Source organism: Accipiter gentilis, chromosome 4, assembly GCF_929443795.1.
Source record: "Accipiter gentilis chromosome 4, bAccGen1.1, whole genome shotgun sequence".
Taxonomy (NCBI): domain Eukaryota; kingdom Metazoa; phylum Chordata; class Aves; order Accipitriformes; family Accipitridae; genus Astur; species Astur gentilis.
In genome coordinates this window covers 46606765-46631629 of record NC_064883.1, presented here as the reverse complement: position 1 = coordinate 46631629, position 24865 = coordinate 46606765, and the positions used below count along the sequence as shown (strand labels likewise).

General features: G+C 47.6%; 1 protein-coding gene across 3 annotated transcripts in view; it reads left to right on the top strand.

The window, feature by feature from the left end:
- Positions 1-24865, top strand: part of CCDC12 (coiled-coil domain containing 12) — a 41661-nt gene that overhangs the window by 15683 nt on the left and 1113 nt on the right. For 2 of the 3 annotated variants that reach the window (XM_049798559.1, XM_049798558.1), the window contains exons 4-7: positions 22156-22235; positions 24011-24072; positions 24173-24207; positions 24622-24698. In XM_049798559.1, the coding sequence (XP_049654516.1) occupies positions 22156-22235; positions 24011-24072; positions 24173-24207; positions 24622-24698 (254 nt within the window). Of the gene's footprint in view, positions 1-11086; positions 11158-22155; positions 22236-24010; positions 24073-24172; positions 24208-24621; positions 24699-24865 lie in introns of all 3 variants that reach the window. The other variant, XM_049798557.1, reaches the window with a different exon arrangement.

Genomic DNA, 24865 nt, shown 5'->3' with positions numbered 1-24865 from the left:
TTTTGTTTCTGCTTTTATTCGAGAGTAACAGAAGTGACACATTAATGCACTGAAATGCCTCTAAAATCCAACCAAGGTAGCCTGACCCTCTCTTCCCTCCCACCCCAGAGGAGAACAAGAAGGTATCTGGAACAGTGTCCCTGTCTGCAGTGGTGGCTTCTTGGCTTTAATATGACTAACAGGTGGCTTTTTAAAAGTTTTTGTTATTGTTGTTTTTTTCCTGGATGGTAGAGAAGAATAATGTGACTTAGTGAAGATGTGATGGGGGTTAAAACAGGCACACCGTTTCTCTGGCACAAACAGAATTAATTCTCAAGTTAAAACCCCTTTTTTGGTAGAGATTCAGCTGATTCCTGAGTGTTGTGTCCTGTAAATCAACAGCTTTTATTGGAGGATGGGATGACTCTTGCAAGCACATTAACCTGTCAGATTCAAATAAAGAAGTTTTGTCATTGGTAGAACAAGCTGTAATGGTCTGCTCTGCCTGCTGCCAGCACTGCTTTTTCAGAAGGGCTGGCTGTATCTTCTCAAACGTGTCAGTGCTCTGAACGCAGCCTACAAAACCTGTAAAACTTTCCATTGCTGATACCGGTACTTGTATTAGTGGGTGTTTGGGAGCGATGCTTTTTCCTGCCCATCTTCAAACACATTTGCCCTGCCATTTCAAGGATGGATGGTCCTCCTGCATCTTTGCAGACTGGGAGTTAAGTAGTCCCTAATGGGCATTTGCTCCATTTAAGGCAGCAGGTCTGGTTGTGCAGATTTCCTTTGGGGAAACGATGTTAGACTTAGACCTCAGAAAAGCACCACTTTATCTCTCAAATGTTAATTATTGGATGCTTTTGCAAATTGGCAGCTCCATCCGTTCTCCCTCAATGTGCAAGCCTTTCTCTGCCAGTGTGGTGGGGTCCCGGCTGCCTCCCACTGATGGGTTGCAGCCTTATCTCTTGGCAGCGTGCCGTGTGTCACCAGCCAGGGCTGTGGCTTGACTGCGGAGGGTGAGTTCACACGAAGGAAAGCCTCGCATTAGCATTTTTGCATTAATAGGGAGGATTATGGGAGATGCTTGGCACAGGGATTGGGAGAGGACTCTCTGAGGGTGGTGGCAGAGCATGTCTAATAACCACCTTATGCAGGCAACGCCAATGTATGTGCATGTCCATCGTTAACAAAATTGGTAATGATGTTGGAGCAGCATCTTGTGCTGATGTGAACGGCACTGACCTGATTGGATTGGTGTAGTGAGAAATCCTGGGGTGAGGATGGAGGATGAAAAGTACTCTTAAACTTATTCAGAGCCCAGAGAAGAATGGTAAGAACTGGTCCAAAATGGGTGATGGCAAGGAAATTTGGTGTGAAATGGTGTTCTTTGGTAGCCTGTTGTGCAAAACTATTAGAGGGAACTGGTAGCCTATGTGTGCGCAGAGGTTCAGACAGCTTCCCCTAATGCTCTTGTTCTACATAACTTAGATTTTGTTTTGACAATGTCCTACATGGAAAGGAGTTAGTGACATTTCTACAGTATTGGGATGGTGAAGCTTATTCATGGCTTTTCTAGCTCCTCATTGCCTGAAAAAGTGTTTTGGCTTTGAAATGTCTTGTTCTTCCTGCTCAGAAATGCCTACTTCTTCCCCCTCAAGCTTTCTCCATCTAATTGAAGCTTATGTGTTTTCACATATGCAGCCTCTTCAATAAAAAGTTTGTAGTTCTGATCTCGGGGGAATATTTGTGTCATAATTTCACCAGGTGACAGCAACTTGCTGCCAGAAATATTCTCCAGTCTTTGCTGTTTAACAGTGGTGTTTGCGACACAAACGTACAGGTTCTGAAATTGTGATAATGGATATATTTAAACCTGCAAACCACAGCCGCTTAGGGGTTATTTTGAGTTATTTGAAGGGAAGAAATATTTTTGCTTGTTTACTATATAAAAAAAGGGGTCTTAAAAATACCTTTCCTTTTGGAAACGTGAGGGGTTTTTTTGGAGGCATGGACATAAACCAAGGTGTTTAATTTTCAGAGGCAGTTTTTGTTCCTTGTGTTTGTTTCTTATGGGAAGTCACGCTGTTAGGGCTCTGATTTAACCATTTCCATAGTAACCAGCTATGACTGAACCAGGATTAGGACTTCAATAAGGAATAAGCAGCAGGGACACAGAAGCTCCGGCTCTTAAAAATCATGTTTTTATACAATTACCACAAGAGTTGCTACAAGCAAATGGATTCCAAACAGCTTTTGAAAAATATCAGTGGATCTCGGGTACTGAGTATACTTTAATGACGTTTTTATGTTCAGAACTTTTTGCTATAAAATTTTATTATGAGATCCTTTTTTAGGCTACTTAGAGAATTGAAACTCTATTGGTTTTAAAACATGCTTTATTGCTAATAAAAACCTTCAGCTACTCGGTGACATTTCATGACTTAGCTTTTTGCATTATGGCATTAAAAGCCTTGAAAGAGCAGCGAGGTGGGAGCAGGGCTGCACAGTGGTGCCTTGCCAGACTTCAAGGACATCTAAGCTCAAATCTTGGCCAAGCGGGAAGCAAAAAGTGCTAGTATGTGCCATGCTCAGACCAAGGCACTGTAAATCCGTCCTCATCTCGGAGCTGACCTGACCGCCGCGTATGCTTCAGTACAAAGAAATACCATGGAAAATGGTGAATGTAACCACCAAACAAGATGAATGCTCGTTACCTGGATGAAGTTGTCCCCTTGTGTCATGCAGAAAATCAGACTGTATGACCTGGCAGCTTCCCAGTTGTCAGAGGAATGAGGATGGGCTGTTGCATGGGCTGCTTTTCTTGCTGATTCCAATGCTAGCAGTTTGCCTTGCATGGGCACCCTGGGGCTGGCTCTCGGCAGCCGGTAAGTGGGAATAGGAGCAGCTACAGCTCAGCTGGCAGCGAATAGCTCGAGAGATCAAACTTGCTTTGTTCCAGCACTGACCTCTTTTTAACTCCTCAAAGAGACAGTTATTTGTGCCAAAGAAGCACTTGACTGGTAACGTGACCATCTTCTAAGCCTTAAATGAAAGATAAGGAGATCTTTAGTATTCTGGTCAATCCCCAAGGAAAATAAGTCAGTATTAGTTCCTGGGAAGAGGAGAAGCTGTTGGGTCATTTTGTTGACTTTTAAGGGTTGCCAGGGGATGGCTAACTGTGGCTCGGTTGCATTTAATATGGGCACACAGGGCCAGCTAAAGCCTGGGAGATTTGGAAGAGCAGCTCTGCTAAAGCTGGGGAGGAATGGAAATGTGAGTTGGAAGATTTAGGCAGATATCAAAACTTAGCTATTTGGTTATTGCAACTTTGGGTAAAAGCCAACCCTGATTAGAGGGCAAAGCAGTTCTTCAGGCAGAAATTTTTGAAAGATGGTGGAGAAAAGAGAAGGACACAAATACAAGCATCAGTTTATGAAGTGTATTTAGGAAGGAGTTAAGTGACACACTTGTGTCATATGGGAATGATGAGCTGCTTTCCAGCCCAATGGTGATGAGAGAATATTAGATATCTAGCAAAACCACTTAAAATCAGCAGTTGTAGGTAATTTGCACCTAGGAATCCTAAAATAATCAGCTGAAGAGATTGTTAGCCTGCTGTGTTTTGATTTAAATCTTTTCTGAATACTGGATAAATTCCAAAGGACTGGAAAAGTGCTAATAAAACACCACTATTTAAAAATAAAGGCAAGAGGGGTAACTTGGGTGAAGCCAGTTTGACTGCTGTTGGTGTTGAGCAGAATGATGAAAAGCCTGATTTGTGATTCTTTTAACTAAGAATGAGCAAAAGGGAGTGTCATTTTTTTGTCATGTAAATTTGATTTAGTGAAGGGTTAGTATTGCACAACACACTGGTTAAAAATTACATCTCTGAAGTGGCTAACTGATAGCTTAATAGCTGTCAATGAGGAATCATCATCTGGCAGAAGTGTTGCTTTTTGTGGCCTGTGCACCCGGTATTTCCATTAGTCATTTGGAAATATGTATAAATTTTCTGCTGGCTTGATGACAGCTGACTCAAAGTCTGAAGGCTGGTGAGGTCCGAGTAGTGATTGTCATCTGTTTGTATTAAGTATGAGCCCTTCTGAGCAAAGAGGGGTTGCAGGGTATGTGGATGTGTGCTCCATACATCTGCGTGGGGAAAATACAGGGTTTATCCATAAAATGGGTTTATCTCTGGGAAACCAGTGGCATTTAGAAGGATGCTGTTTCTTGGACTCGTGTGTCAGGTGAGGAATGGGGTCCCCTCCGTGTTGCCCTGGTTCACGTGGTCCGGTGTGGGCATTTGGAAACATCTTAAAAAGTCAGTGATGGGGTGGGGGTAAGAAGAGTGTGCCACATTAACCTGGTGGTTTATCAAAAAGATTTGAGAAGTGTCCTCGATCGTAGGGCACAAGTGTTTGCACCCTTTAAACATATCGAGTACAAAATGCTCTTTGGAAATGAGTGACGGCAGGAACCAACAACTGGAAATAAGCTATAGCATCGTATGGGCTTCAAGAGAAGCTGCCGAAGAAAGGAGTGGCTCTTCCACCTGCCACCTTCAGGACAAGGTTGTGTCCTTTCCCTTTTCTTGGAAAAGATGGTTTACGCAAATGTGGATTGCCACAGTGTAGGGATAACTGGCGGAGACTTCCCAGATCAGAGGTATTTTAAGTCAGGCAAGGTGATTTAAACATCCCTTTTGGCCTTAGATCTTTGAACGCCATGCAAAGAGAGTTGCTTCCCTTGTTATTACAGTGGAAGGCACCAAATAGCTGGGCAGGCTCCTACCAGCAAGAAAGAATCATGATAAGATGCTGAAGCCCAGGGGAAAGTTTCTTATTTCTCAATGTTGTATTGCCCAGAGCAGATGCTCTTGCAGGTAGCCAAGACCTGCTTCACATGCAGGGAAGCACATGATGGGTGGGAGAGTTTGCCTTACTGCAGGTAAAATCAGTCTCATGTTTTCTAATTTCATATGCAAAGTTCGGCTGTATGCCGAAAGAGGAGATGATAGAAATGCCTTCCTCGACTACATTTCTCTCTGCTGATTATCAAGGCTTACCTCCTGCTTTGTGATATGACCTGCCTGAAGTCTGGGAAGTGGTAGAACACGAAATCTGGTGCTTTCCCCAAAATGCTGGAGGAGCCTGATATTTTGCAACAGGAGCTCAATAAAATCCAGTTGTTCTTCAGCAGGCAAATAAAGCTTCTGCCTGGCAGGACCATGGGTTGTGGGTGCTGACATGAGATGGACTCATCTCTCTACTAATGACCCAGAAGTCGTCATCTTCACTGCCCTCCTGTTACATGTAAACTGTAGCTTTTAGCTACGTGTTGACTGTGCTTACAAAGTGTTTTTACCAGATTGTCACTGTCCATCTCTGAATATTGAAATGTCAGATGTATTCTCTCTGCCTGGTGCTGGCTAGGAGGGAACTAAATGCAATTAATGCTGACCAAATAACATGGTTTACATCCCAGGTTTGCAGGACCCAGGTTCTGAACCTTGCAGACATCATGCAGTTCCCCATATGTGTTCAGGTAGGAGCACAAGCTATTAACTGGTCTCGTGTAAAGCTTGCTATGGGCCTTGCGGGTGTCGCAAAGAGGCAGCTGACACCCTTCTTTGAACAACCTGATGCAAATCTTCTTGGATTTATGCCTTGAACAGGCAGTGGATTAGACTCTTTTTATCTCAGACCTCTTTGTGAAGAGTGGGAGTCTGTGGAGCAGAAATCTTCACGTTGGTAGCTACAAGGCAAGAGTTGCCAGTTGCGATGTCTGTGAATTAAAATGGGTAGGAGACTACAAACGAGCAAGCTTTTTAATGGTGGGAGTTTATCTTTGGAGTGTCTCCTTCCAGAGACTGAAGGATGGAAATGATTTTATTTGCAGGTAGTTGGTGAACAGTCTTGTAGACTGTCTGTGTGTGTCTCCAATCTTATGACTTACAGCTAATAATAAACACTTCACTACAGGGTGCCTTGAAAAGAGGAATCGCTAAGAGCGAGAGTGGAATGGCAGAGGGGTTATTTTTGGCTCCCTTTGTGGCATTGTTTGAAATGTGAGAAAATGAAGTTGAACCGAAAAGTAGTGAGAGTTGAATTGCTGCTGTGCACCTGTGGGAAGTGACCACCAGCCAGCAAAGGGAAACGCATTAAAACACTTGAAGGACAAACTGGTAATTAGGGCAAATGCTGTTTTGGGGAGGACTATTTCTTTTCCTGCATTAAGAAATGAAAATTATGACACAACTGTTGAACAGAAATATTTGAAGAGGATGATGAAGGGGCAGATCTCAAGACAAAAACTTGGAGCAAAGTGGAGAATCCCAAGACGTTGCTGCTGCGTCAAAGTCCTGAGTGATCTGATAAATCCAGTATGGGCAGAGAAGAAAGAGGAGAGAGATGGGGCAGCGGTGAAACATGGAGCCGTAAGATAAGTTGCATGTTCGAGAGGCTGTTTCTGTATCAATAAATGATCATGGTAATAGGATCTGCCTTTCTACAGCCCTTTGCTCCCGAGGAGGCACAGCAGCATCGCCACAGGCTCTGTATCTTGCATGTGGTTTCAGGTTCTGCACCTGCAGGAGTGGCTGGAGAGGGAAGCTCCCCCATGTTTGTGCAGCCGTTACCTGCATGGCTGGTTGTGCACAGGAGGAAGGAGGTGTTGGTCGCAAACCCCCATTTTTTTGTCTTTGCAAGGGCAGTTAGTCATCCACTTCTGCACTAAGCAGAATGTCAAGGGAATGTTATTTCCCCCCTTTCTGTCTACTTATTAACGTCTCTCAGTACCACTATCTCTCAGCTATGCTCAGGCAAGGTGACATGAGCAAGGAGGCTTCGTATCTTAGCCAGGTTAATTTATGGCACTGATGGATGCAGTGTGAGCTGCTCCAGCTGCCTTTGCACTGAAGCGGATGAGTGCACATGCAATCCTTCTGCAGAGGATGCAGTGCCTGCATGTGAGGACAGTAGTGTCGTACAGCGTTTCAGCTCTGCCCTGGCTCTGTTGATACTCCAGGGATTTCTGGGAGGTATTCCCTGAACAATTTGGTTGTATTATTTCAGACTAAAGTGAAGCATGTTTGTTTTGAATATAATTTTAGGGCACGTTCCGAGTAGCTACCTGGAGAGTGCAGGGGATGCAGGTAGAACTTGCTATGGTGAAGTATTTTTCTATTGCTAGCCAAAGCTACAGGCATTGCCAAGCAATGGGGTGCATCTCTGGTTTTTGTGGAGGAGTAATGATCTCTAAGGGGGTCTAACAGAATTTTTTCTAGGAATATCACCGTGACTTGAGAAAATATTACAGTGGTATTGGGGAATAAATTTAAATCTGTGACTGGATCTAATGGATCAAGCTGCTGTGAGCACCAGATCAATCCTTTCCTTTCTGTGTCCTGCTGCCGTTGTGCACAGTCAGTCTCTAAGGCTGCAGACACTTTAATTGCTGCTTTCTGCTGTAGTAATTGAAAGTTCAGCTTTCTTATGCAGCAGGCAACCCCAGCATTTTGGGTGAGGTAGTGTGGAAAGCAGAGGAAGGATCTTCTCCAAAGCCTGGCTGGCTGGGTGCTGCTAGCCATGCACCCTGCTTGCATCCTGCTCCAGCCTAAAACCATCAAAAAGTGGTTTAAATCAGCTGCAATTTATATGTATATTTAGAAACCTGTGACAGGTCCCTCCACGCAGGGTCTAGAGTAAGCTGCTGTCGGTTTATAACTCTTTGCCTTTTTTCAGCTGGTGTGAATTCAAGTGCTTGAAGGCAGCAGAGGAAGCCCTTGTGGTAAGCTGTGGGTACGGAGTGTGTGCAGAGGGAAGGCAGCACAGCCTGGCTGGAATTTTAAGCAAAAAGCTTGGCAACTGGAAGAGGCGCAGTGATCCTCATCTGCTGCATCCATCAAATATTGCTTTACGCCCCCCCCTGTGTTTTTTTGTAGAGTTGGTGATGAGCTTCCTCCTTGCAGAGCAGCAACCGTTCCTGATGCTGTGGGAGGTTTATGGCCTCTTTGCAATGTGCCACCTCTGCCCTGTGGCTGGGGGTTTTCGTCACTCTGCTAATGAAACCGAAATCTTGTTTACAGACTGTTTTGCAAATAGGGAACCAGCATTAATTTCTCTTGCTGGGAGTGGGTGGGGGGGAAGCCTGACTTCAGGTGTCCATTTCAGACCTTGTTTGTGTTCCACTTGCGTGCTGATCTGTCTGGTGGATCCTGATTAGCAGTGGATGATGGCAGGGAGTAGAATTTAGAGGGCATTTGAGGCAGTGATGAGCAGGCTGGAAATGGTTAAGTGCAGTTATGCTGTCTCCTTGAACTGTGCTGCCATCCTTATTATCCTGTGTTCCCTTCTGCTGAAGTACAGGAGGGACCGTATCTCCTTCTTCCCAGCTCAGGACATCCCCAGGGAGATTCCTGCACCCATTCTCGTGCTGCTGAAGGGCAGTGTGCCCGCTCACTGCTGTCCAAGAAGGTGCTATGAGGAGAGCCATAGCAGTGGAAAAGTCCCTGGTTGAAGGCACTATGGGACTTGTCGCGTGAAGTTGCGTTTGCTGGTGGTGTGCTTGATTTTTCTAGGAATATCACCATGTGGGTAGGGAGCAGCTCTGTGCTGGCTTCCCCCAGCACAAGCTCCTTACCCACAGGAAAATATTTGGGTGGTAACGGGGAATAAATTGGAATTGGGGATTTTGGGTAAGCTCTAGAAGGGTGGTGGGATTTCAATATGAAATTATTTCAGCATACAGGGAGAAGAAAGATTTGCAGCACTGCAAAGAGTGTAGGCTTGCAGTGGGAAGAATGGCCATGGCTTGATATGAATATTTTTGCCAAATACCTCTTTAGGATTTCAGAACCTGCTTATAACCCTTCTGGATAAAATTCTAGCAAGAATGAGGGGAATGCAGGCTCTACGTGTGTACATTACAAGTATGAAGAGATGAAAGGAATGAGAAAGGACTTAAAAGCTCAGGAAGGTACTTCCCACAACTTTAAATAATGTGGACTGAAGGGTGTCTAAATATTACCTAGCACTAAGCTCACACCAGAAAGTTACAGCAGGCTGTGCGTGCTCTTATCCAGCCAAGCTCATGGTCTGTATTGAACAAGAAATGTCTGTGCAATTACCACAAGGTTACAATGGACTTAAAAATAAAGTTGCAAGCAGGGAGTTAAAGCTGAACTAAACACTGTTTTTAGGAATGACTTTTTTGTTTATTTCTTTCTAAAAAGGCGGGACCATTTTTCTTGCCCTTTGATCAGGAGCTGAACTTGAACAACTCCAGTTGCTGATGCGCCTGAACCAGAACTGAGCTATTTCCTGGCTCGTCTGCCTGTTTGCATGTAATCTAATTTTTAACCTAGGTCACAGAATACAGTTTTGAAGTTCATATAGTCAAGATGCATGTGATAAGTAAGCTGCTCACTAGAGAAACCTTTCTGGTCCTTTCAGAGGTTGGTAATAAGTTTAGCAGGTGAATAATTTTGGTATCCTGAAGTTGGCTATTAGATGTCTGAACTCTCCAGTGAAGCTTTTAACAGAGCAAGGAACTAATCAAAGTAATTTCTGATCTGAAAGTGATGTTGATTGTGTTCTGGTTATAACCAATTTTTGCTTGCAATTTTCCAAAGAGATGAGAACCTTTTTCAGGGTTGGAAAAAAAGACTTTGAACAGACTGACCTGGAGGGCTTAATCGCTTTGAACTGGGTGAAAAGGACTGCTAACCTTTGTGATGTGATGAAAGACTTTTCTTGAAAATAGTTTCTTTGGTCTCTGAGCTGTTCCTATTGAAAGATGGATGAATGCTGGCACAACAGCCCCCATATGTTTGTGGCAATGTGAATTGTAGCCAGGTACTACAAATGCTGTGTATTTATTACCAGGTAACTTGGGTAATACTTCTGGAGCTGGTCACGCTCAAGGAAGTAAAGACTTAATCTGCGATCTGCTAGAGCTGCGACATTTTCCTTTTCATTTGGAGGATGATGGGGGAGTTAAATCACAAAAGCAACAGCTTCCAGGGAAGTTGTTCATTCATTGCATTTGCTATAACAATATACTCTGCAAAATAAGGGCAGATGTGGTTGTCACGGAGCATACTTTGTCGGTGGTTGAATGAAATTAGTTAATCAGGGTGAGAACCAAACAAAACCCCTTCCAGCTCATTATTGTTAACGCTCAATATCTGTGCCTGTCTGGATAATAAATATAATTGGTAACTTGGCTAATAAGCTGTTAGTGCCAGTGTGTGGATGATGCAAAATGAGCCTCTTTACAATACTGTAACACCCTGTTAAAGAGAAATTTGATTTATGTTACTGCATGGTGTTTCTGGAGCTGAAATTAGACCCTTTGTTGTGCTGATCGCTGTTTGATTCCTGCCGTCTTGTTTTGCAACCTCTTAAAATGTCCAGAATGATTACTTAGGAGAAAGAAAAGGGACCTGTGCAAAGCCTGCTGGCGTGTGCTCCCTGGACTTTTGCAGGTGATCTGCTGTGTTGTGAGCCAGCCGAGTGTGGGCTTGCTCACTTCCTAAACTTTTATTATCTCTTCTGTCTGCCTATACTTCCCTTCAATCAATGCAATAATACCTGTCCTTTCTTCTGGATCCCGGAGCGTGGGATTTAACTTCAGGTCCCTGCCACAGCAACGTGGTGAAGGCATATGTGGCTGCTGGCTGTCCTCTATTTTGCTCAGTGCCCTGATCTCCTTTTTCTCTGCCATTTAATGTGAGGTGGTAATTCAAACACGGGATGAGGCTTCTGAGCTCTGTTATTGATTGCAACTTGCTGTTTGCTCTCTGAATTGATGCAGTTACCAGCAATAAAAGGGGATATCAGCACTGAGTGGCGTGATTGCCTCCGAGAGGAAAATTAAATTTTCCTTGCCCATTCTTACATTTGTTTATCGTGCTATCTGTACAAGCAGAATACTAAAGGGAGAAAAAGGAAAACAGGCTTAATTTAAAGGTGTCATAATTTAAAAGTAATTTCAAACTGTGCATTGCTGTTTGCCCTGTGCCCTCCAGGAGGGTTTCTGGGCTGCTGTTTGCTTTGTCATTTCCAGAGAGGCCAAGGCCTGACAGATCAACTTCTTCTTTCAGAATAAGGACAGCGGTGAACGTGATAACAAGCAGCTCAGAGAAGATGACGAAGAGGAGACCGTCAAGCACAAGTAATTATTTATGCATTCCCACTTGTCTCTCCTGTATGTATTGTTGAGGTGCTGCTCTTGTGTTTGCTAATTAGGATCTTTCCTTGGCTTCTAACATGCAATTTTTTTTAGTGTGAATTTGATCTCATGGTGTAAGTGATCTGAGATGGGGGAATAAAGATGAAAAGCCTGGGGCTGACTTGCAGTGTTTCTGGGGGCAGTAGGTGCTGCCATCAGAGGTGTTGGGAGCATTTAGGCTGCCTTGCTTTTTAGGGTCCTTTGAATTCAACAGCCATTGCTGCATCTCTGTGCCCTGGATGTGTGTCATTTTAGGTGTGGATATGTTTTTTTCCATGAACGGAGGCCCGCAGGGTACACGTGTCTGTTTAACTGTGGCCCACCGCTGTTCTCTCTTGTCACCGGAAAATGTGAGCACAAAACTAACCGAGGCGGGGTGTCACTCCTGGCAGGACCAGCTGACTGTGCAGTTGGTTTCCTGCCGGTAAAAATGCTGTCAGGTCTCCTTTGGAGACGACGGGGGGTGAAGTTTGGTTTGAAGATGCAGGACGTAACCTTTTCTCATCACTTTACTGGCTAGAAACCTCCTCTGTGGGAGGTGTGCATCAGAGATGCTGCTGTAGATGAGCACGTGTGCTCTGCTGAGGAAGTAGAGTAAAATCCTCGCTGCTTTTTGGGAATAACTCCCAGCAGAAAATGCATCCCTTCTTGAGAACAGCCTGCCTGGATTTGGGGCTGGGAGTGCTTCTTGAGAACCATCACGGAGACTGAACTTTGTAGGCGCCGTGGTTGGGTTTCATGCCGGAAGAGGCACGAGGTCTGGGCTGAAGCTGAAACAGGAGCTAGAGGTCTTGGAAATGATGATGAATAATGAATAAACAGCTCTTGAGCCCTGCCACTCGATACGCAGTGTGGTGAGGTGATGCAGCGTGCGGTGGTCCGCTGACGAGCAGCATCAGGCCTTGGCTGTCTCTACCACGCAATGAGCTGGCATCGTTGGGCTAGCACTGATGTGCTCCTGCTCCTGAACTGGAATTATGTATTGGTCCTCTAAATCTCTGAAAAAATCTTTTTTTTTCTACTCCGACTGACTTTCAGGCTGGGGTTTGTGGCTTTTTAGCCACTGCTGAGCAGCCTGGAGTGTTTCAGAGGTGATGTGGTTTCATACCAAGTCTCTGGCATCACTGCTGTCAAGTTGGTAAATCACTTTTTCTGAAAGTGCTTGTTTGTGAGCTCTCATGGCAGGTTCTGCAAAAAGCCTTCCCCTGCTTGTGGGTGATGCCCTTGAAACTTCACTAAGGTTATATGTAGAGAGCAAAGGTGTTGAATAGGAACTCCCATCTCCAGCCAGCTTTGTACTGATGCATGAAACTCCCTGCAGATGTGGGCACAAGGCTTCTCCTGAAATACGTGGGAGCGATGCCTTTGGGGAGGCAGCTTTTGGGGTGAAAAATTTGCTTTCCAGATCGATTTTCCTGCGGGAGTGTATAGCTCTTTGTCCGCCTATCCAAGTACAGCATGTTTTGTCGGGATCCAAATGTAACTTTGCAAGGCAAATTAGAGCAAGATCTGCTCTGCAGGAAATGTTTGAATCACAAATTTGGCTGAGATGATTCTTAGCTTTTGCTTTACTTGTTGAATGTCCTTTTTCTGTTGCTGGAATTGGATGTGTGTTTTTAACAAGATCTAGAAGGCCGGCGAGGTGATAACTTGATTTCATCTTAGATTTTATTTCCCAATAGTGTAGCTGAACTTTGTCAGCCCTTTGAAAAAGGGAGCTGCTGTGCACTAATGCCCTGTTGGCTGGTGGCAAAAGGTAAACTGAGATAATCTGCTAGTGTTTACACTAAATTTAAGAAACAAGGGGTCCTGGTAACTGAAATCTGCCTTCCCTGTGAACCACTCCCTCCCCCCAAACAAGCATCTCAATAGCTGTGCTGCTTTCTCAAGCTGAAAACCACCAAAAGCACACATGGGGAGGGGAAATCTAGTGGTTCAATAAATAATCCTGTGGCCTGTGCACAAGGTTTAGGTGCAGTGACCACCCTGAAAAGCTGGCAGCACCCTGGGCTTTTGCTGCAGGCTGGTGCCTTCTCCATCCCTGCAGCTGCACCTTCTGTGCCAGCCTGCACCCGAGACCATCCTTTATACCCTATAAAAAGGACAGAACTGCCAAGCGCTGGCTTTACTAATATTTTCGTGCTGCCTATGTGACGACAGGCTTTTTGGCAGCTTCCTGTTTTTTTTCTGATCCACTCAAATCTCCTCCCCCCCCCTTTTTTCTTTTTTTTTTCTTCCTTGTTTTTATCTTTCATGCTGCAAGCTACCACCGCAGGAACAAGTGCTGACGAAGCCCTCTGTGAAAACCCTGATACACTCGCAGCAATTTCAGCTTAGGCTATCTCGGATCTGAGCTCTCAGGGGAGTTTATATCTGTAATTGCAAAGAGCTGAGGTTATTTTATTTTTTTTTAACCACTTATGCTTAGCCCACTGACCAGGAAACACCTTCCACCACGGTGCAGCCTGCAATCTGCCTTTGCAAGGAACAGGGTGTGGGTGGACTTTGGCCCTTCCGCCCCGTTCCCGTGGGGAAAAGCGGTCGTTTTGGGGTTTGGGATCTGCAAGGCGAGTGCTGTGTAAAGCCATGGCTGGCTGGAGAGTGGCATTGCCGCCCTGCAGGGAGCAGAGAGGCGTTGAGCTTTGAAGTTGTGCTGCAGTTCTGCAAGCGTAGCTCGTCGGGGGTGTTAAAAGTGTAAATAAAAATCCAAAGTAGGGCTTGGAGAGGGAGGGGAAAAAAAAATCTTCAACTCTTCACCTTAACTAGAAATTAAGCTCCAGTGAGCTGCTGTTAATCAGCTGCCAGTGTTTCGACACTTAGTCATCCTTTAAAATTACAGCTCTGTGCTGTGCCGCTTGCAGAGATGAATTTCTGGGAGGAGCTGGGGAAGGTAGGGGTTGGGAAATGCAATCTCTCCCCTCGCTGTGGGAAGAATGTCACAGGGCAGGTCAAAACCACTGTCGGACTTTTTTTAATCTCTGCACAAAAAATACAGCAGTGAGTCTGCTCAGTGTTGACTTTAGCTTGGCAGGACAGCCAAGGCAGTAGCAAGGATAGCTGCTGTGCAGATGTGCTTCCTTACATCTTGGAGTGTGGAGACCTTAATGGAGAGCTTACAAAGAATAGAAAAAAAAATCAAATATGGGTGACAGCAGTGTTTGCTTGTAGGCTGAGCTCGGTACACGTGGTGTGTTTGATTGACATCTGCGTGGACAGCTGAACCTGTTACCGCTGATGGCTTGTCCTGATGGATGCAGTGCAATGAGTCAGGCTCCATCACCACCCCAAATCTCCCACGCTGGGGAGATGCTTGCTCCACAGCAGGAGGAGGTGGGCACGGGCAAGGCTGTGTAGTGTTGCACCTTTTGCTCAGTGCCAGAGAAGGGAGAACAGGAGTTTAGTTGGCTGCATCTACCTGGGTCGTAACCAGTGGGGGTACTGGGTGAGGAGATTCAGGAGCCAGCAGGACCTAGGGTCCCTTCTGAAGATGCTTGTCCCCGTCTTGATGCAGTGCAGAGCCCTTCTCCCCTCCCGGGCTGTGAGGATGCTGTGGACCTTCTTTCTGGTTAGAGCTGTGGCTGTGCCTGTCTCACTCTGGAGGAGATAGCAGGGAGATGATCTGCTTTCACAGGGAAGGCCCCGTGGAGCTTCAGCTGGTCCGAAGCCTGGCTGCACCTTCCTAACAGAGGCTGTCAGTGTGTTCAACGGGTGCCTGGTGACCCTGGCTTTGCCTTGGCCAGGCTGGGTGTCCCTCTGCCTGTCCCCCAGCGGCAGGGTGCAAGAGTGATGCAGTCAAAGGTCCCTCCTACCCAAACCTACCCCAAACCCTGGTCCCTCCTGCCCAACCCTTGGCTATGAGTTCCCAGCATCTTCCCAGCAGTCCACTCTTTTTCAGTAGTCATTGCTGGGAACGCATCCCCGCTGTAACGAAACCACAGCATTTTGGGGGTTGATTTGTAGGTGCGTAGACCTCTGCCTGACCTGCCCGTAGGAGAGCTCTTGGTGTGGTGTGGGGGCAAGGCTGTACATAGCCCTGAGCTTATGTGGAGCGCCTTTTTGCTCAGAGACCTTGTGCTGGCTCTGTGCTGAGACAGTGGATCTGAACCTGGTTATTGAAGTGTGGAGTGCAGCAGAGTCGTGCTTGGCACTGTTTTGAGGCTGGCTAGGAAGATGCTGAGGTCCTGTGGCCATCTGAATGCTACCAAAGTACCTTCAAGGTCTCTTTTTGGCTTGAGCCTCATGGGTAGCAGGTAGTTTCTGACCCACCACCAGCTGAAGAAGCTGAAGAAACCCCGTAAGAGCATGGGCGAAGCGTGCTCTTGCACCAGCATGCAGAGGAGGGTAGCTGGGTGCTGCGGGCAGGATCAGGGTTTGCACATCAGCCAGCTCCTGGTGCTGCATCACCAGCCTGGGTCCCGTGCTGCAGATTGAGTGTGGGTTTTGTCCCAGTTGTATTTACTGTTCTTGAAGTTGCTTGTGTCTGCCTGGAAAGCACTCAGCTGCCTGGTAGAGCAGTGTGGGAGGCCAGATGGCCTTGTGGCACCTGACTGCATTTGAAGAGCTGCTCTTGCAGCAATCCTGCAACACCTGGGAATACATCTCCCCATCCGTGCTCCCCCAGGAAGCATGTCCTGAGAAACCAGCTGCCTCGGCAAGTTTTGGGGGCTCATGGTGTTAATAGAGGCATTTGTTTTTTTGGCATTCCCCGAGTGCCTTTTGGCAGCCGCTTGGGGAGGAGGATGTGCTCTGACATGCTCAGCTATTTGAGCATGAGCAGCCCTCTTCCAGCAAAAAGAGATTGTTCCTCGGAGGGTGGGTGCTGATGGGTCTCTGCCTCTGCTTGTTGCTTGCTCCTTTTCTGCCTTGGGCGAGGAATCCAGGAACAAAGGCAACAACTTTGTCCTCTTGATCAAACAGCAGCTCTGGACCTCTGCGTTAGAGATGTCTATCCTCCTGCGAGAGAAGGTGCGAGGAGAGCCTTGACTAACATGGCGTGCGTTCGGGACGTGAAAGTAATTTCTTGATTTCTAAGTTGGAGCAGATGCAGATTGTCTTGGTGTGTATCTTGGTTGCTGGAAAGGTCACCGTGTGCAGTGAGGCAGCCTGGAGATGTACGGACCATGCTTTTGATCCAGCCCAACTGTAGGGAAGCCTCTAGGAAAGTTGCAGCAGAAGATGGTGCACCCAGATGTCAAAGCTGTCTGCAAGGGAACAGGCTGGGTAGGAAAGTGAAGTGCAAAAAAAAAAAAGGGTGTGTGTGTTGTGAAATTAAGTCCATGCCAGGATTGATGGGTGCTGTATAGCAAGGCTTGCAGTGCCCCAGAAGGGTGATGGTGCTGTAGAGTTCCCTCAGCACCCACGGGTGATCACGCAATGCCCTGTATGTGCTAAGTGACTTTGTAGAGAAGTGCAGCAGGTCAGTGGGGGGGGGGGGGGGGTGAACAAGAGGAGCAAAGAGGGTATAAGGGTCCAAGCCTGAAATCTCTGCCCAAATGCTCTTCATCTGGTTCTTTCCATGGGGTCTGCAGATGGTAGGAAAGCGAATAAGCTTGTCAGTTGGTTAAACTCACTATATGGTGAATTTTCTCTGGCAAAAAAAAAATCAGAGGAGCTGTAGAAAAAGCTTGAAAACTACTTCTGCTATGTGGTTTGCAACTGGAAACAGAAGAGGGAAGTGTTTGCTGCCACTGAAGAGGATCTGAGTGTTGCCCCAGGGGACACCTTCACCGCATGGCCCTGCAGGTACCCCAGCGTCCCTGGTCCTTTCATGTTCTTCAGCATCTCGGCCAGAGCCCAGCGTGGGCTCCCTCCAACTTGGGCCCCAGACCTCCTGGATTGCTGCTTAAGTTGCCTGCTTTGCTGTTCTTGGTTGTCTGGCTGTCTTGTCAGTGCTTCTTCAAACCTTCTTGCCATCGTGGGGCACGTGATGAAGCAGACGAGGGTCCACCAAACCACCACTCCTTCAAGGATTTCAGACCTCCCTCAACTTCTGTCGCAGTAGTTTATATGTTTGAGTGTGGCTTCCCAGGACCACCCAGGAGTAAGTGAATTCTGGAGATGCAGAGAAATAAAATTAAATTATTGTGCTGGTTCATCTTTAAAGGACAATGTGGAAATGGTTGCTCAGGACAGCAAGTTGGAGTGGCTCTTGCAAAAATGGAAGGCTCTGAAAATGGGGGCTCTGGACCAGCTTGGGAAGGTCAAAGGGCAGCAAATTCTTAAACCAGATGGTATTTTTTCAGGGCTTTGGAAGGGAAATTGCCTGAAATGGCTGAAATATGATTTAGAACACCCAGGACTGCCCTAAACTGCTTCTGAAGAATGGAAAGGCTCTACCGTGGCACTTCAAAAGTAGTCGTCTGGGATCTGGGTATTTAAAACCACTTTGTTTTGATGATGCAGCAGAGGAAGCATCTCTTTTATTTGTAGCTTCTTCCCCCCCCCGCAGTTATCAGGTGCCTAGAGACGATACTGAGGAGCACAAGAGACATTTAAGCAGGGTGATGTGAAGGGCTTAAGGGAGACTGAGAGGTGGAGAGCTGTGGAGGAAACCTGCTTCTGATCCTGGGCAGAGTAAGCAGGGTCTGCCAACACCGCTGGACTTCTGCATTCCGCTGCTAGTATCTGTCCTGCTGAGGTCTGCTTGCCTCTTTCACTTCCAGAAGCATTAAGAAAATTGTACTGAGATGTCCTAGCCGGCCTTCCTTGGCCCCTAACCTTGTCCTCAGAGAGGTAAAAATAGGAAGGTGCTCTTGAAGCAGTCTAGTGGGTGCAGCTTCAAGTGACTGTGATAGTAACTGGGAGCGAGGATGCTGTGACATCTAAAGAAATCGCCATTACAGGGTTTCTTGGCAAACCCATTCCCTGTGTTCCTGATGCAAGGACATCAAGTGGGTGCTTCACCAGAAGGCTTGGAAAGATCCATTCATCAGTTGGAAGCCGGTGTTTGCTCCATAAAGCCCTTGAGACTGGAGGAGTAAAGCAAAAAACAACCTCTCGGACTGCTTTGAGTGTCCTGTGTTTTGCATTGAGATAGCTCTTTGCATTCTGCGCATACCCTGCATGCCGTGCCATTTCCAACCCGCCTGCTTCAAAGAAAAGCTGACTCTCTTCTTCCCCAGCAAGGAGCTCTGTGCTGGAGTGGAAAGTGGATTTGAGGCATTCCTGACCCAAAACAGGGAACCTGCCACCCCTGACAGGCTTTCAGGAGATGCTGGGAGGCTGTGTGTGCTGCTTTCCTATGTAATCACTGCAGCTACCCAAACACTCTTGCATTCCTAGGTGCTTCCAGCACAGACCTGCACTCACTGCTGGCTGTAAGGTTATAACTACCTTCATCTGTAGCAGTCCTGGCTGGTTTGGGCTGAAATGGGCTGGGAAACACCGCACAAGGTGCTCAAGTTGCAGGAGATCATCTGGGTTGGGCACATGCATCACTTCTAAGGAGATGCTGATAAAATCTGCTAGTGACTGTGCACATGCTTGACCCCACCCTAAAGCCAAATGGTTCAAAGCCAGTTCTTGTCAGGGTGCTCAGTCCTTCCCGAGAAGTGTTAAGCACTCACATTAGTGCTGGTGCATTGCCTTGAGGTGCCCTCCACCCCTGGGAGCTGCACTCCCTAACCTGGCTCCTATGTGCCCCTTCTGCCATGGAGCTTGTTGTTAGCTCTGGGTTATTTTTTTGTTGTTTTTGTGGGAACTTGGATAATTCATCACTTGTAAAGCATGCCGGGCTGTCTTTCTGGAACGCAGTGCTAGAGGAACTGCTGGCACCTGAACTTTATTTAACCCACCTCTGTGGAAGACCAGCAACTTCTAAATCTATGTTTTTAACCCTTGCCTGCCTTCAAGTTACTTGGGGTAGCACCACCCTGCTCCTTATCTCTCTGTTTGTACAGATGTACTTGTGCACAGAAGAACGGGGAGATAAATGTTCTGCTCCTGCTGGTGCGTGGTGAAATCCCTGAGCCCCCTGAGGAGGCACCCGTGGGGACCGCTGGGCACCGAGAATTACCAGAGGCAGGTGTGAAAGCTGCTCTTGCCTTGCACGGTTAATTAAAGGGATCAATTTTTGTTTTTCTCCTGCCGCTTGTGGTTGTGCATGGGTTTAATAAGGATCTGAAAGCACCGGTGCCAGGTGCAGGGGGGAATCTTCTGGGCACAGCCTCGTAGCCCATCTCCTCTTCGCCCCCACACGTCGGCTGCTTCCCCTTCTGCCAGACCTGTGCTGCTGTTCGTCCCATCTGCAGCAGAACCTGCCAAGTTGTGCCTTATGGTTTTCTGTTTTTTAAGCTTGTGGATAAACTTCCAGTGAGCATGAGCAGTGCTGGACTGCAAGGCTTTTGTTTGCAAGCTGAGGTGGGGCTTTCTGGGTGGGAAGAGTGTCAGGGAGCAGGTTTAAACTCCAGTTCCTCTTCCTTGTGTGTTCCCCAAGTGGTGCTGAAGCCCTGCAGCAATGTAATGAAGGGCTGGACACCCTTCTTGTAGCAGGAACGAGACCTCCAGACTGTGTCTCCCTTGAAATGTGGGATCTGGGAGTTTCTGCTGCAAACAGAAGACCTCTTAGCTCTCCGCTGGTTTGGCTGTGGCTGAGCAGCCGCAGCTCCCATTGCGTACGCAAAACTATGATTTTAAAATATTGCTTGTCAAGGTGTAATGGTAACATCTGGCTGGACTGAAAGAAACAGCTCACTTAGCTCATAGCCCTCTTGTTCTAGGTGATCTGGCTGTAGGGAGTCTGGGTTTGGATCCCTTTCACCTGCAAGTAAATCCTTCTAAACATGAGCTAAAGAGACCAGAAAGTCTGGGAGATATTGAAAGTTTGCATTCTGCAGGCTCTGTCACTTTGTCAGATAAATCCTCTCTAGTGAGTGTGAGTCAGGCTGTGGCCAGATGTCTAATATAGCAGCCTGAGGTCCTGTTCCCTCCTGGATGAATTAGCTGCTCCTCTTCCTCCCCTGGCCTCCCAGGTTAGCAACAAAATCCTGCTAAGTGGAGATTGTCTGTAAAATCATGGAATAATGGTGATTTCTGTATGCCTGGAGATGGTATCTCCTTCTACAAAAAAATTATCACTTGATCCTCCAGGATCAACCTTCCTGAAAAGAACTGCCTTTCTGGCTGGGGATTGATGGTGATCAGTACAGGTTAATTTAATAAATCCCTCTTCCCAGGATATGTGTGTGTAAAAAATACACCTAAAACTCGGTACAGCAGCCTGTGTTTGTGTGGTGAAGGTGCTCTTGGCCTGGGGGAGGTATTGCAGCTACATGCTAATCTCTCCTGTGTTTCTTTTAAGCATTCTTTCTCCCAGGGCTGGGAAAGTTGTTCCTGTTTCATGGTGTTGCTGTGATGTGAGGGCTCCTGGGACTTGGGCTTGATTATACAAGAAATGTCTGCAAGTATCCTAATCTGCCTGGCCCCTGGTTTCCAGTCTGCTGGTTGCATTTATCGCAAGTCTTGCTGAGCTCCAACAACGTGCTCCCACCACCTCTGTGGCACCAGCCATGGTGTGGGTTGGACTCTTTGGAAGTAGATTCACCTGCTGGAGAGGGGATGGGATGATGTGGGAAGGGTAGGACCTCCCTGCTGTGCTCCAGGGACCTCTGAGGTTGGGGTTTTTTGTGCTTCCCAGATAAGTGTGGCCATCTGACCGCTGACTACCTTCTTATCGCCTCTTCTGGGCTGTAGCTTCTTCACCCTTTATTTTGCTGCTCTTTGCTTTGACTGTAAACCCTTGGGATGGGTTGTATCTCACTTGCTTGTCCATCAGTAAAGTCTAGCAGGGAAGTGGCCCCAGGTCTCAACTATGTGCTGGGAAGAAGAATGGTAATATTCAACCGTTGATTTTCCTACCTGATAAAAGTGCCCTCTCCTGCGTTTGCATCTGGGCTCTCTGTGTCCTCTGCAGCGGCACAGCCACCCTCATTGCTGCCAAGGGCTTTGCTGGCAGCTGGGGCAGGAGCATTGCTGGGCAGCAAGTGCCTTAGTTTCTATTTAAACTGATTAAACCCATCGATAGTGTTAAATGAGTTTAAGCTACTTAATTTGCCCTGTGGGCTAGTGTACTGTTACATCCAGCAGCCTGCAGAGGGTGTTGTAGGTATGTGTAAGCAGCTGGAGGTGGGATAGGGTCTTGCGAGCTTGATTTTTCAGGGCTGTGGTTTTGGAAATGCCTGTGCTTGAAGCTTGCAGGGTTTGACTTCATTGGGAATCAGCCTGGAGGTGCACGTGACTGAGGTTGTCTAATGGTTGTCCGTTTGAGGCCCAAATTATTTGGGAGATGTGTAAAAAGAACAGCCTTGAAATGGGGGAAAACCAGCATCTGAGTACTGCACTGGGGAGAGGGCTGACTGACTCCTGAGCTCTCCTGGAGAGAGGTGGAAGGATGGGTGAACTTCTGGGTGTCATTAGGATATCATCGTCCCTGTCGCCACCAGCTCCGCCACCCATTTGCTCAGGAACCTGAATTTGCTCCCCTTATTTGCACCACGTGGCTGACCTGCACTCCTGTTGGTAGCACTTCCAGAAGCATCTCTGGTGACTGGGTAACCACCTTGTACCCTAAATAGTCTTTTTTTTTTCCCCCTGTCCTTTCTGTGTACCTTCCTGGGATCATTTTTTTCCTGATTTTGGATCTTCTCTGGTGTTGTCATTCTGAGTCTTATCACTGGGTTGACACCTAAAAGGGAGCTGGGCTGAAGTTCAGAGCTTTGCAAGGCAGCTTGGGTCTAGCTGCCTCTGCTTGGCTTGCCAAGACATTGCCTTCATTCTGCTGAGCTTCAGGTTGACCCTGCCTTTTCTGACTTGTGTGGGTCACTGCTGGCCCTTGGCCGTTGCCTGCAGCTGCTGATGCAGATGTGCCCCTCACTAGCGAGAGCCCATGGTCCAGGGCAATGTGGATGTGTCTCACTGCTCTCTGCTCTTCCCTTTCCTCCCCAGGGAACTCAAACTGCGGAACTACGAGCCTGAAGATGAGGAGCTGAAGAAGAGGAAGGTGCCCCAGGCCAAGCCGGCCTCAGGTGGGTGCAAGCGGGAGTGTGGGTGGTGAAATGAGGGAGCACAAAAGCAGAAGCATTGCCAGTGGTGTTGCGGGGGCCTCACCGCAGGCACCAGCTGCTTTGCTCTGGTCCAGAGGCTTGCAGGCAAGGCAGATCATGCAGAGCCCATTGCAGGGATTCACTGACTGCTGTAATGAGCCTCTCTCTAACAGCACATCCTACCTCCTCCAGCTGGTGAGCCTCCCTCCCCAGTGGTGTTCCCGGAGAGAATGAGGCAGCACTTTTGGTTGTGAGGGACAAATAAAACAGCACGGGACTGTGCATCCAGCCAGCATGCTGCAAAGTGGATGGGTTTTACCCTTCCTTTCCAAAAATCAGGTGGCTTGGAAACCTCTGTGTTCCTGCTTGCTCCAACCCAAGGTGGAAAAGCCACTGGGATGTATTCTGGTAGAAGCTTGCTTGTGGGAGGGTGGTAGGTCCTCAGAGATGAGTGTCTGCAGCCCTTGAGGGTGCTGGCATGTCTGAGCAGCCATGGTGGGAGCACTGGAGCTCTCCTGCTGCTGCTGGGCAAGCATGATGCTTGCGGCCCCTGTTGCTTCATCATCCCTTCTCGCCTGTGGGGACTGCACACCCGGTATTGCACAAGTGGGGTGTGTGTCTGAGCATACCGAGTCCAGCCCCAAACCAAAGGGTTGATACTCAGAGGAACCGAGCTCTCTCTGGAGGATTCTCAAGGAGATTCAGGCTGGTTTTTGTTTGAGTTACCTTCAAACAAATATTAGTCATGAGTCCAGGGTGTTCAGTCTGTTATTTCCTAGCACTGAACCTCTGCGCAGCTCTTCAAGGGAACTTCTACCCTTCGCCTCCCTCTGATCTTGAAATATTGAGTCTTCCTGGAATAGATCTCTTTAAAAACACCCTAAATAAAAAGGCGGCCTTTGGGAGCACGGCAGAGATCTGGTAGGTAGAAATGCTGACACTGCGCTTTCTTTATCCTTTTGTAAAAGTTTAAAACTTCCCCTGACTCTTCCCTGGCATGTGGTTTGGAATTGGGAACAGCAATTTTGACCATTTCCAGTAAAACTTGTGCTCTCTGCCAGCCCTTCTTTGGAGCTGCAGTGCCCATCGGCTGCGGTTCCTGTGTCTGGAGTAACCAGCGTGTCTGTCCTCAGCCACTTTGTGCAGGGGCTGGGGAGGGAGGAGGATGGAGGAGCTGGGACTTGGTGTGGATTCATCTTAAATGTGCCTTGGGCATATCTGTTCGCCGGAGCGGGATTTGCCCCTCCTTGCACAGATGTCTGAGTTGAAAGATGGAGGGCTGTTTGCCAGGCATGCTTTGCCATTATCCCCCAGTATCTGCAGACTTTTATGTAAGGTCTGGGCTGGAGCCTGATTCCTCCAAGATGTCTCAGGCGGTGGCCTTGTAAATGAGTCACAGTGAGTCAAATTCCAGTTTGAACACCTGCGGAGCAGCTGATCCCTGCAGGTCTTACGAAAAGAGGACTCGAACCCGGCAGACTTCTTGCTGCCATTGCTTTTTATGGCCTTTAATGGTTGTTGGGTTTGCATCATTTCCAGATAATTTTTAGGAGTCTCTGACAGGGTTTGGGTGGTAGAGGGATGTGTGTGCCCACGTGTACTCGCTTGTATGTACCACGCTCTTAAGGCAAAGATATTCAAATGGGCTTTTATAAAAGCTTTTTGTGAACCAAGCCCAGAGCTCTGGTGGGTTTCCCTGTACCTTGGTGTCCTGCTGCTGTGCCCTGCACTGATGCTGGTCCTGTTCCCCCATCTAGTGGAAGACAAGGTGAAGGACCAGCTGGAGGCTGCCAAGCCAGAGCCCATCATCGACGAAGTGGTAGGTATACTCAGAGCTGCTCTGTGCCGGGTGCATCTGTCTGTGTCTAGGCTTGAACCTTGCCTGCAGCTCTCACTGGGTGTCTCCTCTTCCTCCCTAGGATCTGGCAAACCTGGCCCCCAGGAAGCCAGACTGGTGAGTGTCTGCAGAGCCCTGCTCCTGGGGAAGGGGTATTTGCATCACTGGTGGGTTACAGTCACCTCGAGGTTGTCTGGGTTGGGTTAAAAGTGCTAGAAATGGGAAACCTAGCCCTGCTGTTGAGGAAGATGCAAGGCACGGGGCTGTCTTCCCTTTTCCTGCTTACACCGAGTGACTCCACTGATTCCTTTGAGATGCTTGTCACCATGGTGGCCTCAGTGACAAGGGATGCTCTGGACATTGGGTTGGTTTGCCCATGAGCTGCCCTGGTGGCAGACACACACTCTGCTCTGTGGTGCTTATAGGAGAGAGAAGGAGTTTCTCTTCCTCTGGGAAAGGTGTAACATGGCCCCTGTGTTCACATCTGCCTGGGGCGAGGATTTGTTCTGACGTTGTCACTCTCCTCTCCAGGGATTTGAAGCGAGATGTAGCCAAGAAACTGGAGAAGCTGGAGAAGAGGACACAGAGAGCCATTGCTGAATTGATACGTGCGTTATCCTGCCGCGGGGATGGTGTATGGGGTCACCAGTTGTTCCAGAGGGATTACAGGATCCTTATTGGGAGCTCGGTGCCTTGCTGTTGGGTCAGGGAGGGACTGGTGGAGCTTGATCCCCTTCCCAAAAGGGTCTGTGAAGCTGTCTGTCCCAAGTAGCTT